The 14,444-nt window shown below is 44.3% G+C and overlaps 3 protein-coding genes across 3 annotated transcripts; 1 reads left to right on the top strand and 2 right to left on the bottom strand.

Moving 5' to 3' along the window:
• Positions 1–1,269: 1,269 nt before the first annotated feature.
• LOC6584797 (box A-binding factor) lies at positions 1,270–9,264 on the bottom strand. The gene is made up of 9 exons (XM_032732347.2): positions 9,020–9,264; positions 7,059–7,456; positions 4,589–6,986; positions 4,416–4,525; positions 3,814–3,982; positions 3,619–3,709; positions 3,445–3,552; positions 3,232–3,364; positions 1,270–3,172 (listed from the first exon to the last, which is right to left on the bottom strand). Exons 2-9 carry the CDS (start codon positions 7,395–7,397, stop codon positions 3,149–3,151), a joined length of 3,372 nt encoding a protein of 1,123 aa, XP_032588238.1. The 5' UTR covers positions 7,398–7,456; positions 9,020–9,264; the 3' UTR covers positions 1,270–3,148.
• Positions 9,265–9,360: 96 nt separating this feature from the next.
• Positions 9,361–10,694, bottom strand: LOC6584799 (3-hydroxyacyl-CoA dehydrogenase type-2). The gene is made up of 2 exons (XM_002010404.4): positions 10,568–10,694; positions 9,361–10,265 (listed from the first exon to the last, which is right to left on the bottom strand). Exons 1-2 carry the CDS (start codon positions 10,574–10,576, stop codon positions 9,507–9,509), a joined length of 768 nt encoding a protein of 255 aa, XP_002010440.1. The 5' UTR covers positions 10,577–10,694; the 3' UTR covers positions 9,361–9,506.
• Positions 10,695–10,968: 274 nt separating this feature from the next.
• LOC6584800 (transcriptional protein SWT1) lies at positions 10,969–14,293 on the top strand. The gene is made up of 5 exons (XM_002010405.4): positions 10,969–11,175; positions 11,244–11,576; positions 11,633–11,868; positions 13,428–13,773; positions 13,841–14,293. Exons 1-5 carry the CDS (start codon positions 11,085–11,087, stop codon positions 14,068–14,070), a joined length of 1,236 nt encoding a protein of 411 aa, XP_002010441.1. The 5' UTR covers positions 10,969–11,084; the 3' UTR covers positions 14,071–14,293.
• Positions 14,294–14,444: the final 151 nt, after the last annotated feature.

The raw sequence follows: 14,444 nt of genomic DNA on the forward strand, positions 1-14,444 counted from the left end.
GAGAGAAAGAAAGAGAGAGAGAGAGACAAAAACACTTTTCACGTAGCGCCGACTGACCAAAAAGGTGCCGACCGGCGGCGGCTGCAATTAATCAAAATTTAATTTCAAATCGCAACGTCGACGTCGACGTTGACGTCGCTGAAGCAGCCGAAAAAATTGAAAAGGCTAAAAAGAAAACTGGCTAAAAAGAAAATGTAATTAATCACAAGGCGGTTGCAGTTGCATTTACCTTAACAGCTTGCCGATGTTGTTGTTGTTGTGTCTCTTGTTGTTGTTGTTTTTGTTGTTGTTGTGCGTCTTCGTCTCTCGCTGTTGGAATCGAGCGATGGAAAAGCCACAAGAAAAGCAACAAAAGCCGCGGCATGCAAAGGCGCCCCCCATCTCTCAGGCATACCCCTACCCCTGCCGCTACCCCCACTCCAGCCACCACTTGTCTTTTATCTGGCTAACCATAGAAGACCGTTACAGTTTATTGTAAATCTTTTGATAATATTGAAGCTCAGTGCACAAAGGCAATTAATTACATGCTAATGCTGGAATATCGATCTTTCATTTGTTTAAAATTAAAGTTGTTTAGCTCTGCATAAGGCTAAGCTGATTGACCGAAGGTGTGATCCAATGATGATTATAACAATATTATGCTAATTCCATTGATGATTTTCTCCGCTGCATCGACCAACTCTATTTGTAATTTTACGTTCTTATTTATAATGATTTAATGATCGTTAAATTTTATAAAGTATACCCATACATATATATATATATACATATATATATCATAATTTAACTAGTTCAATCAATTCAAGTCTATTTTGCCTTTTAATCTCAGTTTGAAAAAAAATAACAAGAATTTAACAGCTTTTCTGCAGGAAGAAAGTTAAACTGACTAATAGATGGCGCTACTTGCCATAGCATGTTGTCAAATAGATGGCGCCAAACAAATTGAGCTAGCAATAGGTGGAATACGTTAACAACTTTGGTGAATATAGGCAAAAAGTAAAATAGCCACCCATTAATACTTGAACCAATTCATTGGAACACTGATGTTAACTATGTTGGCAAAAATCTTGGCATTATGTTAAGTCGTCCTCTAAACAAGAAAGTCATGTTATGTAACAGTCTGTAAACAGTCGAAGCGTTGATTTTAGTAGTCCTCAAATGTTTCAAACCTAAAAGCATATGTATTGATCTTATAGAAAATTTTACTCTCTCTAAATTATTTCTAGCAATGCGTCTATCCCATTCATTCAGTAAAAACAGAAGCGTAGCAACAATTTCGTTTAATTTTTATTATTAAAAATTTGTTATATTGCCTTTCCATTGCTCATGTTTCTTGCTTTCATTTCGCTGGTCTTTTTTGGTGTTTTTTTTTTCTTCTTTTTTATTTTTTTTGTATTTTTTAAATGATGTCCTGCTTATTACATTTTAATAAACAATTAACACTATGCGACAGGCTTTAATTTTTAACAGAAAACAGAAAGAAAAAACGTTCGATTCGTATTCTCAAATGAAATTTCTAATTGAAAGCTTTTGCTATTTGTTATTTGTGGTGAGAAACTTTGTTGCACAGTGTAATTGCAAGTGTTTATTGTATTCGCTGCATTGTTGTAAGTTCGAAGAAAGAGCATAAACCAAAAAACAACAGCTTTAAATCGGATTGTTTTTGCATGTTTAAAATAAATATATACAAGGTGTAGTTCAATAAAATTAAAAACAAATAATATACAGTAGAAAAATATAAAAAGGAGATGTACAGTAAGTAAATATATATATGATTGAATACTTATAGAACTGAGCTTTAAACATAAATAACGAATAAGTACAAAAAGGAAAACAAATCTGGTTAACAATCAATTAAATAAATGTACATATTGCATTTGGAGCCCGCAATTGCTCAACTAATTCATAATAATAAATATATATACTAATGATACAGATACATTAATCATTACATTATCAATTACAATCAACATTATTCAGATGTTTACATTGATCTATATAATATATGACATACTTTCATATTTCTCGTTACATTTCGTTTCGTTTACTTTTCCTTCTGCTTTTCTTTTTTTTTTTTTTTTTTTTTTTTTGGGTCTTGCTGCACTCTGGGCACGATGCTGAGAGCGACACAAGCTTAGCAAATTAATTAATTAAGGCTATGAAAAACAGGGATACAAAACAATAAATTAAAAATCATAAATATACATATTAACATTGGTTCCGTTTGAGCAATTGTCGAGTATTTCATTTCATCCAAGTGTCAGACCTTAAATTCATCTCGCTTAACATTTTAACTTCAACTTGCTTCTAAGGCTTTAAATACAACAATGTCGCAACCCTTGTGGGTCATATCTCAAGTTCCTAAACGATATTATTGCATTGAGCTTCAGCACTTGAGCAAATTTACAGTTTGAATTTTTTTGAATCGGTAAGAAAGCATAGCTCTGAATAAACATCTTATGCCAAACTTATAAAAACAAATACATAGATATTTATATATATATGTATATATAGATGTACGGGTGGCAAAAGCTAAGAATCACAGCTAAAAGGCAAGCATTTAAGTTTTATACAATAATCTAGAAATCGAGAATTCAACGCGCTCGCCAAATTCATCGTGCTCAAAGTTTGCAGCTGGCTGTGTAAATTATTATTATTATTATTTGTTATCTATTATCGATTCTAGTTATGCATAAGTATATACATTGTTTGTGTGTTGCTGTTGTTGCTATTGATGTTGTTGTTGTTGTTGTTGTCGTTATTGTTGGTGTTTTGTTGTTCTTGTTTTACTTGACTACGCATAATCATTAATAATAATAATTAATATATGTTTTTGTTTTATGTTTTGTTTCGCTTTTGCTTTGTCATTAATTAGTTAATATTTATAGTATAGCACCGAGTACAAAAATGATCAATAAACAGAGTTTTGAATTTCTTCTTCTTCTTCTTCTTCCTTGCATCCTTTTATCAACAATTGTTTATGTTGCCGTTGCTCTTATGTGTTTCGTGTTTTTAAATGCCTTCGCTCTTGCCTTGATTTTATCATTTACTTGTTTTGTTTGTTAAATTCTACTACTTATATAATGTAATAATTTCTGTTGCTTTCGCATTCGTTCAATTTCTTTGCCGGCATTCGCCTTGATTAATTTTACATAGAGCCATCGCCAGATATCTACAAAGACAGACAGTTTATTGACGGAATTATGAATATATATATCTATGCCTACTCACCTGCGAGTGCGAACTGTCGCTCTCCACCTGCTCGGAGTAGCAATGCTTATAGTTAAGATAGTCTAGAAGTCTTCTTGGTAATGGCAATGTCTGTATTAGATCCTTTCGTATAACCGCCTTTAGTATAACAAATCTGTGCAAAGGACAACGAATCGCATTCAATGTGGGTTCAGAAATGCATTATTCAGAAATTCTCCGAACTGCTCCACTCACCTGCACATATGCTGCAAGCTTTGTACATGCTTAAACCTAGATACTGGATTGGTTAATTGCACACGCATTGGTCCATGCTCCGGCCGACGATGCAGAAAGAACAAATATCTACAAGAAAATGCGGATTTATAGTTTGATATATTCTGGTTTGTGTTTCGGGTTGATTAAACGTACCTGCCACTGCGCGAATGCTCGACTGCCTTCTCAATGAACTCGGTTATAGTTTGTGATTTGAACTTGGCGTACGAGCCAAACGAGAATGTGCCTGCAATGGAAACAGAGACAGACAATGAAAGAGAGAGAGACAGAGGGTGAGGGTGAGAGTGAGAGCGAGAGCGAGAGAGTCACTCATGATGAACTCAAACTTACCCTGATCCTGTTCGATGCGCACATGGCGCACGCAGTTGTTTAGCTTGAAGCTCAACGAGAATATATAATGATCATCGGAGCTGTCGCGCACTATGAACGAGCCGTCCGGCTCGTTGGAAAGCACCTTCTCGGCGGCCTCGCTGGACAGTGGACCCCAGTACCAGCCATACTGCAAAGGCGAACGATAAGTTAAATGAATCTAATTAAATAACGAGAATATAGAGTAAAGCTAGACGCAAATAATACAAAGTGCTCCAGTCTAGTCGAGCTTGACTTAGGACTTATATCCCTAACGCTTACGGTCTACAAGGCAAAGTAGAGAAATGAGTCAAATTATCCATCTAAATTATAGCTCTAGGCCATTTTATACCGATTATCAATTCTCTCTAGGGTCTAGCTCTTATATATTCTGCGATCGACGTGTTCATGCATTCTGACGGACGGACAGACGGAAAGAGCTATATCGATTCAGCTCCTCTCGCGAGAAAGGAGCAACAATTGGCGAGGAGGAGAAAAATAAAAGAAAGTTAACATTTGACAAGAGAATTAAAGAGCAGTAAAGCGAAACATATCAACGATATCGATTGAAATGGATCACATACGTCTTTGACTTTCTCAATGCTTGAGGTAAACTGCAGTGCACGCGGCTCTTGCGCTCCGGCGCTCTTCTTCTGCTCCTCCGGCTCCGCTTCGGCGGCATCAATGGCATAAGCTGTAAAGAGTGCATCAGAGGATTAAAGTGACTCCAATCACTCCATAGAAGATGCCAGCTCACCTTTTCGTGGCAGCGGCGGCAAAGCGCGCGATTGAAACTTTTTGCGCAGATCGGCGCTGGGCTCGCTGCGGCTGAGACACTGATTATTAGCCTCCTCCGCATCGGCGGCATCTGTCGTGGCCGCTGTGGCACTGACAGCGGCAGCTGTGGCAGTGGCGGCACCCGCTGAGGCGGCTGCTGCTGCCGCCACCGACGCATTGGAGCTCCGACAACGACTGTGATTGCTGCGTCGAAAGCGAAAGATGCTGCAGAACTTTTGCTTCAGATTCAGCGAGAACTGCGACTTCTTCTCCGACTGCAGCAGATGCTTGTTGTTGTTCGGCTGCTGCTGCTCGGCCAGCAGCTTCTCTGAGGAGTTGGGCAGCTGCGTGGTGCTGCCAGCGGCTGCTGCTGCTGCCGCCGACGGTAGCTGCTGCTGCTGTGCATAATTGTTGCTGCTGCTGTTGTTGTTGTTGTTGTTGTTGTTCAGCTTATCATTGTCGATGTTGTGCTTGCTCTGCTTGCTCAGATACTTGGCGGTGGTGTCGCTGCTCGCAGCACCGCCGCCGCTCGCCCGCGTGGTGCCCGCACTGCTGCGCGTGCGCGCCGTCGTCGTCGTTGTGTTCGTCGTGTTGGTGGTGTTCGTCGACATGCTCCAGATGGTCTCGTTGCTCGACTTGACGCCCAGCGCTTTGCTGCCGACGCCAGCTGCGGCAGTGCCGAGCATTTTATTGCCAGCTGCACCACTCGCACCACACCACGAGGATTTGCCCGCGTCGGAGTACAGCGTATGATAGAACTGCTTCACTTCGTCGAGCGTCATGTGCAGCGGCTCCGCCTCGCCACTCTGCACCACCGGCGTGCGATATTTGCCATGCTTGCCCGACTTGTCGCCACCATCGTCGCTCGTCTCCACCACCGTAGTCGACCCCGCTGCCGCCGCCGCTGCTGCTGCTGCTGCAGCTGCCGCCGCGTAGCGCTGCTTGCGCTTGTTCCGCTTGTTGCGCCTGCTCGAGGCCTTGTGGTACGCCACGCTCTGCTGTGGTTTTTCCAGCGGCTGCTGCTGCTTCTCCAGTTGCTGCTGCTCGAGCTGCTGCTTCTCCAGCTGCTGCTCGATCATGTCGACGGGAAAGGCATAGATGTCCGAGTCGATGGGCACGTTGTAGAAGTCGGAGATCTCGCGCGTGAACAGCGCATCGTGCGACATCGCCTGCGTTATGAAGATCGAGTCGTCCGGCTTGTTCGCCGACGACACGTTCAGCGAGTTGTGCGAGCTGCTAAGCCGGCTGTTCAGCGAGTTGCGAGAGTTCGGCCGCTGGCCGTGGTGCTGCTGGTGATGGTGGTGGCCGTGATGGTGGTGGTGGTGGTGCGAGTGGTAGTGACAGTGGCTTGTGTGGCCCAGCGGGCTGTACAGCAGCTGCCGCCGCTGCAGACTGCTGCTGCCGTTGTCCCCCGGCGGCTGCAGCGCCGCCGACTGCCTGCCGCGCGCCCCGTAGTACAGATCGTAGTCGTGTATTTCGGAGAGGCCGGCGCTGTTGAAGCGCTGCTGGGCCACAGCCGCAGCTGCTGCCGCCGCCGCCTTCGCGCTGGCAATGCTGTCCTGCTCTGTTGGAATGGCCTTGAAGTAGCGCGTGTGATCCTGGTAGTAGGGGCACAGCGTCTGCTTGATTTTGATTATCGAGACGGGCGGCGGTGGCGATGGCAGCGAGGGCGAGCAGCTGCTCTGCTCCGAGGCAGCCTCGACATCGTCGTCGTCCGCATCAGCATCATCCTCATCATTGTCGTTCTCATCGTCCTCGTCGTCGTCGAGCAGATCGATGCTGTTGCCCAGCGAGCTGCTAATAATATTATTTGGTTCGTCGTATATGTTGTCCGTGTGGCTGTTCAGTATGGAGTCGCTGGAGTAGAGGTGCTTGTTGATGGCATACGACTCCTTGAGCGTGCGCTCCTGGCACAGCGCAGCGCACTGCTGGCTCGAGTGGCTGGCCGCAACAGCAGCGGCAGCAGCCGCCGCCGCCGCCGCAGTTGCGGCAGCAGAGGTCGCATCGCTGCCGGATAGCTTGCAGCTGCTGCTGCTGCTGGTGCCGCTGACATCCAGCGCCGGTTTGGCCAGCAGCAGGACCAGCTCCTGGTTGGCACCTGTGGCCCCGCTGGCCACCGCAGCGCTGACCATGGTGACGTCGTCCTTGAGATGCTCGAACGACGACTGAGACGAGGTCCAGCGGCGCAGGCTGTTCACAATGTTCTTCGAGATGGAGCGCACGAGCGTCGTTTGCGGCGAGTCCTGGAACTCGGGCGGCGGATCGATCGGCGCCAGCGGCCCCTTCTTAAGCGTATTGAAGTTCTCCGCGCTCATGCCGCCCTCCGAGCAGTTGTCCAGCGAATCGAACTGCGACACCTCGCCGTCGCTCTCCACCATCTGCAAGCGAAACGAAACGGTTAATTGAAGCTGGCTGAAGCTGGGCCCGCAGGCAACTCATGGCGCACTCACCTCGATCTCGAACTTGCACATGCCAATGCGATACGAGTCGCCGCTGGATATGGAGCTGTTGGTGGTCAATGGGACGCCGCTGTCATCGCTCAGCGAGGCGGCCGCATTCAGCTCGATGCTGTTCGCGCTGACCAGCTCGTGGTCGCGCGTCGTTGCGGGCGGTGGCATCATGCTGCTAAAGCTGTCGCTGCTGCAAATGCTAACGGTCACGCCACCACCGTTGCCGGTGGAGTTGGTGGTGCAGTTGCTGTTCCCATTGCACAGTTGGCTCTGATTGAGGCTCTGATTTGGATTACCGTTCGAGTTGTTGCACTCCTTAAGCTTAATGGACGATTCCATGTTCAGTGTGTGTGTGCTGTGTGCGGGTGAGTGTGTGTGTGTCTGTGTGTGTGTGTGTGCTGCAAGGTAGAGGTAGAGTAAATTAGTTAATTAATTGACTGATTGATTGATTGCTTTGAGCCGAGCCAAAAGAGAAGACAAACGTTTCGTATGATTCGCTCTTCGTGTGACTCAAATGCAAATTGCAATTAAATCTGATCAAGAGTTGATGCTCTCCGCTTTTCTTCAGTCTGCTTCTGATATTTATAATAGGAAAAGTAATTGAATTCAAATCGTATGACTATATTTTCTGTTCTCTAGTCAGTCTGATGAACACTTCAGTCTTCGTTTGCTTAGCTCAATGCAAAAACTACTCAAGCAGCCTTTCACATTCAGCACACACACATTTGCCGGCTCTCGATTGAGCGCTGTCAATCATCAGATTGATTAATTGATGAATTGATTGGCTTCGTCTACAAATCAAAGCTGGAGCAATTTTCTGTTTCACTCCGGGTTCATTCGTTCATTCATTATGATAAGGCCGCCTCGGCTAGCGGCTCGCACTACATGCCTTTTCAATGTATTGCCAATTAACGCTTGATGAATTGATAAATTGATTAATTGATGACACACATCGCACAGCGCGCCGCACACATCACATGACCTTTGGGTGCGGCGTCGTTGCTGCCGCTGCTGCTGCTGCACAACAACGAATGCTGCACCGAATTGAAGGTCAATGACAGTTGCGTGCGCCCAGCCACCCACCCAACCGGCCGCACCTCCCCCTCTGCCAAAGCATTTCGCACAGCATTCGCTTGTGCGCAGAAATTGTTGTCAATTTAGTAGTAGATTTTGGGCGTAGATATTCGCTACGTTTTTTCTCCATTTCTGGTAGTTTAAAAATGCACACACACACACACATATATATACTAACACAATGCTAAAGCCTTTGAATGCGTAAAATATTGCGTTGTGTGTAGTACACACATACACAAGCGCATACATATATGCATATATATATATATGTATATCAATATATGTATATACACACGAACACAGGCGCAGCACCGCCCAGCAGCATCAGCCAAAAGGAATAGCCGGAAAATTTGACGCTACTGCGCTGCCGCTGCCGACGTTAACAGCATCCTCGTCGTTGGCGTCGTTGTCGTCGTTTTCGTAGTAACTCGTGCGGTGTAGTATTTTTTTTATAACGGAATGCCGCTATTAAAATGCATTGCATCCAGTCAAGCGTTATTGCAATATATATATAAATAAATATATACATATATATTATTATGGCAAACGCAGGCAGGAGCGAGAAGGCGATAGTGATAACAAATATTCTTATTAGAATTTTTTGTCACTTTGTATATACACAACTGGGCGCACGCACACATGCACAGAGACACGCGCTGACAGCGACGCAGCAGCAGTACCAACTCACATGAACGTAACACCTTAGCTTAATTTAATTATTGCTCTCCTGGCTCTCGCGTACACATAGCCAGACACTAAGGCACACACACACATGCACACTTTTTTACTTTTTATACGAGTGTCGCGCACTCACTCACACATACACATGCCAAATGCATTAGCATTCATTACAATTCCACGGCGCATACAATTTTCATTGCACTTGCCTTGGCTGTGGGCACTGGCGCTCTCTCTTGCCTTGTTGCGATTGCACTGCTATGCCTACAGATCGCACTTTTTGCTTAACACACGCACTTTGTTAATAAACACATATTGATTGCTTGCATTTGCACACATTGCAATTGTTTTTCGGCTGCTGCTTTCAATTTCAGCATTATTTCATTCGTCCAAAACTCCGACGTCGTCTCAGCGTCGTTCCCAGTGTGACCAACGCCGGCAAATGGCAAAAATGCTAAGCAGCGGTTTTTTGGGCAACACTTTATATACACCACATGCTATCGATACATATGCTACAGTTTTCAAATAAACATTGCGAAAACTATCGATATAATTTTGAAAATTTTACAATTTTTATTTAGCACAATTTAAAATTGGCAACAACTTTTTACTTATTGACTAAGAGAAGAACAGAGAAAAAAAAACACACAGTGACTGCTATAAATGCAAGACTGATTTGAGGGTGACAGTTCCATTTTAGGGCATCATGCGCAAGGCACCGTCCAGGCGGATGACTTCGCCGTTGAGCAACGGATTTTCGTAGATAGCCTGAACCAGCTGGGCGTATTCGCTGGGATCGCCCAGACGCTGCGGAAACGGTATCGACTTGGCCAGGAACGTGCGCACCTTCTCCGGCAGCGCAGCCAGCATTGGGGTGTTGAAGAGACCCGGGGCAATCGTGCAAATGCGAATTCCCTGGGTGCTCAGGTCGCGGGCAATGGGCAAGGTCATGCCCACAACGGCCGCCTTCGAGGCCGAGTAGGCTGCCTGGCCAATCTGCCCATCAAAGGCAGCCACCGAGGCGGTGTTCACAATGACGCCGCGTTGGCCATCCTGGTTGGGTGCATTGGCGCCCATTAGGCCGGCGGACAGGCGAATCACATTGAAGGTGCCCACCGTGTTGATGTTGATCACCCGCTGGAAGTCCTCCAGGCGATGAGCCACGTTCTTATTGAAGTTGTAGGTCTTCACGGCGGTTGCGGTGCCCGCACAGTTGACCGTTAAATCGAGACGCCCGAACTTGTCCTTGGCCGTTTGGAGAGCGGCGCTCACGTCCTGCTCGGAGGTGACATCGACGGGCACAAAAACCACCTTGTCGCCCAGCTCCTTGGCCACCTCAGTGCCCTTGGAGGACGGCAGATCGGCGAGCACAACACTGGCGCCCTGCTTGGCCAGTCGCTCGGCTGTGGCCCTGCCCAGGCCAGAGGCGCCACCAGTCACCAGGGAGACAACGTTCTACAAGTGATATTCATAATTGGCATTAAATTTGGCAGATAATGGAATCTTTTTTAATTATTTTTAATCATTGTGTAACGATAAGGCGTCGCATCAGATCTTTAGGTACAAGGTACACTGTACACGGCACACATACATACAGTTATTCTTAGCAGACAATGATTGTCCCAATTGGACTTTGTACTCAATTGCTAGAGTTCAAATCTAAATCTGGTAAAGGCTGGACGATTTGTTCAGTGCTTCCCTTCCTTTTTTTATTTATTTTTTTCTTTGCTTTTGCACATACTATGTGCGATGCTTACCTTGATCATGTTTAATGAATTTGTGAAAAATTTAAATCAATTGATTAGACAACTGCAGAGTAAACTGGAAGACTGGCTGACGACTGCGGCTCTGTTGGAAAAACACCGGTTGCTGCTTTGACAAGCTACAGGGCTGGACTATAATACAATCTATACATCGCTCAGGAAGCTCATCGATAGTTGAGTGAACAAATACCAAAATCATTCAAATAATTGACGGTTAAAAAACAATCGACTACAGGTAATGACATTATAATTGTTTATTAAAATATTAGAAAACTTGCTCAAATATATATAGTAATACAAAATTAAGGAAGTAAGAGTCAATAAAAAACAAGCGCACCGTAGAAGTATAAATATTTTTGTAGCCTTTAGTATTAAACTATCGATAAATTTTGATAGACTAGGATAGTAAGAAATCAGCTGTTTTCATTGTTTTTATTTTTATTTAGTTTCGCTGTTCTTAAATAAAACGTATGGTTAGTTTGTAACGTGCTTGTAGGCTACCGGGCGAGCTATGGAAGGAGGAAATCCGAAAAATAGAATTCACAAACCAATTGATTGCGACGTTCAAGACAAAATCATCTTAGGTCTACGTCAGCAGCAAAGTAAGTACTCCCTGGATATTCATAAATAATTATAAGTACCATTGTTTGTTTGTCCTACTCCCTGGCAGAAAACTTGAATCAGCCTGCCCAGGATAGGCTGAAACGTCTGCAATCGAGCTTAAAGCAATTGAGAGACCGAAAAGTTGACAAAGAACGAGGCGTGGCCAAGAGAATCACCAGATGTAGCAGTAACAACGTCAGCAGCAATTCCGACAGCCCAAGCGCCACTGCCACACATCACACAATTTGCAAAGTCCAGACCCCACTCAATGTGACAAAACAGCAACTGCCAAATCGTAGATGGAATCCGAGATCACGCACTCTCGTGACGAATGCCTGGGCGAAGCCCAAGGCGCTGCTTGATGCTAGCAATAGACTGGAAAATAACCGCTCCACAAGTGGTAATTTATTGAGATTATGTAGGCGTGCATTTGTTAATAAGTCTTACAATCCCCAGCCAACCAACGTCTTTTAATGCTGCGCGAGACTCTGCAGCAGCAGCAAAGGGAGGCGAACAATAATTACAATAAAAACAACACAGACAGCAGCAAACTGCCAGTGGTAACTGTCACAACTACTGTTAAGGAGATCGCTTTATCAAGTCCCAAGGGCGATGTGGAGCCCATGGACTTAGACCTCACGGAAGAGGAGGAGCGAGAGGAAAAGGACGAGCAGGACAGCAGCTGTACAGTAGTACGTATTGTAATGTTATGTTTTTAGTTAATTACTCAATTATGACGTATCATTATGACGGTTAGGACTGTAAAAGTAGTTTATAGCAAAGTTAACAGTTAATTTAACAGTGGACTGTTTTTCGGGAATCAGGGGGCTCCCATGGGCCATTGAGCTGTGTGCTTTAAACAAACTCACAGAACTGACTTTTGGGTAGCCTAAGCAGTACTTTAACATGCAACATCAATTGTAAGTGCCGTACGGTGTGCCAAGAAGGATATGGTCAACCTTCTTAGGGAATATAATGTGGACGTGCCACTGTGAATTACATTAGTCCAAGTAATCCGACTTTTTGTCAAACTACTGAGATCGACTGCCAGTGCTGTAAGTAGTGATGCCCCTGCTTTTGTAGCTGTCGCCACATGAAAGAGAAGAGTCACAGATTCCAATGGAGATCCCGGTTTGTCGAGACTCACTCAAGCAACTACATAGCTGCCAACCAGTCTATGGTACCTCCTTATTGGGGAGAGAGCGATATTATGTCGAGAAGTAGTTCCCATTGGATGTATGCAATCGTTTTATATAGAGTTTCCTTTCTTTTCCATAAGTTTCGCACGGACGATTACGAAAGGCTAAAGGTTAATTTGGAAGATCTTCGATATAAATCTGGTAAAGGCTTCCGTTATTACGAGAACATAAAGAATCGTTGAATGATGGGAATATGTACTTTGCAGATCTCCTAGTCGAACAGTTTAGACTAGACCACACACCTTTGTATACCATTATAGTAATGAGTATATTTCATAATATCCACCTGAAAAAATTTAAATTTGGAATATATGTACATGCATTCATTACGATCATCTAAGATATTCTCGATGCGATTATTAGAGGCGTGCCAAATCGGAATATCATATCATTTCTCGTATGTCTTAAATTTGGAAGGTGTACTCGTAACTATCCCATGACTAAACAGATATAAGTAAAATTTCATAGTTATTCGTGACCTCTGTCGTACCAACAGGCTGATGTCCAATCAATATTGCATCTTAGGTCCCATGCTGACTGAACTGACTGAACCAGTAAACCATGCCGATTGGCTAAAACAAATTCCGAAAGTCGAGTTTAACCCGACCAATTCTATCCACTTCACAACTGAGTTAGCAATCTCCAAGGCGGTTCGATAGATGACTGTTTGGACTGTTTGGTCGGTGGATATCGACTTGTCTACATTCAATGTCCATGTGATTGCCTAGCCTAAACAAAGTGAAATCTTTTACTGAGTAAAGCATATAACTAATTAGGCCATATCACAGTACATATGTTATTCATAAGAAACATCCGAAAGATCGATATGTAGTACGGGATGTGGAAGGCGCTCAGATCTATTCCCTATCAGTATGGACGCACTATAATATTAAATTGATTGCAAATTGTCTATTGATTAGGATTGTAGTGTAAGACTTCATGATAAGAAAATATCCAAGTGGATTTCACGGACATATTGCACATTGGGCTATGATCGTATTCCTGCCAGTTTTAGATTCAATGCAATTTAATTGATGCATCCTCTTCCACAGCTCAATTTAAGTGTGAATAAAAAGCGGAGCCAAACGGAAAATACATCGGATCTAACGCTACAAAGACTATTGGGTACCGGACAAGAGCTGCCCGCGCGCTGTGTGGACTACCTGTACTTTGTGCTGGATACGAATGTGCTAATGGAAAACCTTGAGTTTGTGGAGGATCTGTGCCGCGTGACACTGGGCGAGACAAAGGGCAGCATGCTGTATATACCATATATAGTGATCAAGGAGCTGGACAAGCTCAAGGAGAGACGCAGCGATAACGATCGCAAGCGCAAACCGGCCATACGAGCGATCCACTATCTGAACAAGAAATTTGACGAGACTCTCAAAATTCAAGGTCTGTAGATATGATTCCATTAATGAGAGTTTCGATCGATGTTGAATTACATGTGTAATTGATGCAGCTCAATCTGCGCTGGAGGAAGCCAACCATTTAATCGAGGTGGACTGCCCGGATGACAGCATTGTGAACTGCTGCCTGCAGCTGCAGTCGCAGGTGCCGCATCTGATGCTGGTGACCAATGACAACAATTTGCGCCTCAAGGCCAACGCCTCAGCTATACAAGTCTCCTGCCGATCCGAATTGCTCCACGACTATCCACATCAGTTCGAAGCATTGTCCCCATCATCCTAGCCCAAGAGCGAGGAGGACACTTGTCGAGGAATGCGTTTGTGATTGACGTGTGGACCGAGCCACTGCACCGCTGACAACACCAAGTACAACTTATACATACATATATGTGTATATATATATATATATCAACCATTCACGTGTCAATAGTCATACATATAGATATTCAAATAGGGCTTAAAATAGACATCACAGATTTATATGTAATAAACCTTGTACAATAATCGACTGTTTGCCTTTCGAGTGTGAGTTGATAAAGCATTTGAGAGTGAGAAAGATGCTTTAACGAATGCTCCTAAGTTCCTTCTGATTCCGCTTTAAATGATTCTATTGCTCTTGGGGGAACAGAGAACAGTTGATCGAAATGTCCAGTAGAG

This window comes from Drosophila mojavensis, unplaced genomic scaffold, assembly GCF_018153725.1.
Source record: "Drosophila mojavensis isolate 15081-1352.22 unplaced genomic scaffold, ASM1815372v1 contig_136, whole genome shotgun sequence".
Classification (NCBI taxonomy): Eukaryota; Metazoa; Arthropoda; class Insecta; order Diptera; family Drosophilidae; genus Drosophila; species Drosophila mojavensis.

Excerpts from the sequence above, each read along its gene's own strand:
- LOC6584797 (XM_032732347.2), bottom strand. The coding sequence starts at position 7,397 with ATGGAATCGTCCATTAAGCTTAAGGAGTGCAACAACTCGAACGGTAAT. Across the intron at positions 4,526-4,588 it reads GCCGCCGCTGCCACGAAAAG|CTTATGCCATTGATGCCGCC; the intron begins GTGAGCTGGCAT and ends CACTCTTTACAG. Across the intron at positions 3,710-3,813 it reads GCGCATCGAACAGGATCAGG|GCACATTCTCGTTTGGCTCG; the intron begins GTAAGTTTGAGT and ends TTTCCATTGCAG.
- LOC6584800 (XM_002010405.4), top strand. The coding sequence starts at position 11,085 with ATGGAAGGAGGAAATCCGAAAAATAGAATTCACAAACCAATTGATTGC. Across the intron at positions 11,577-11,632 it reads AAATAACCGCTCCACAAGTG|CCAACCAACGTCTTTTAATG; the intron begins GTAATTTATTGA and ends TACAATCCCCAG. Across the intron at positions 11,869-13,427 it reads AGGACAGCAGCTGTACAGTA|CTCAATTTAAGTGTGAATAA; the intron begins GTACGTATTGTA and ends CCTCTTCCACAG.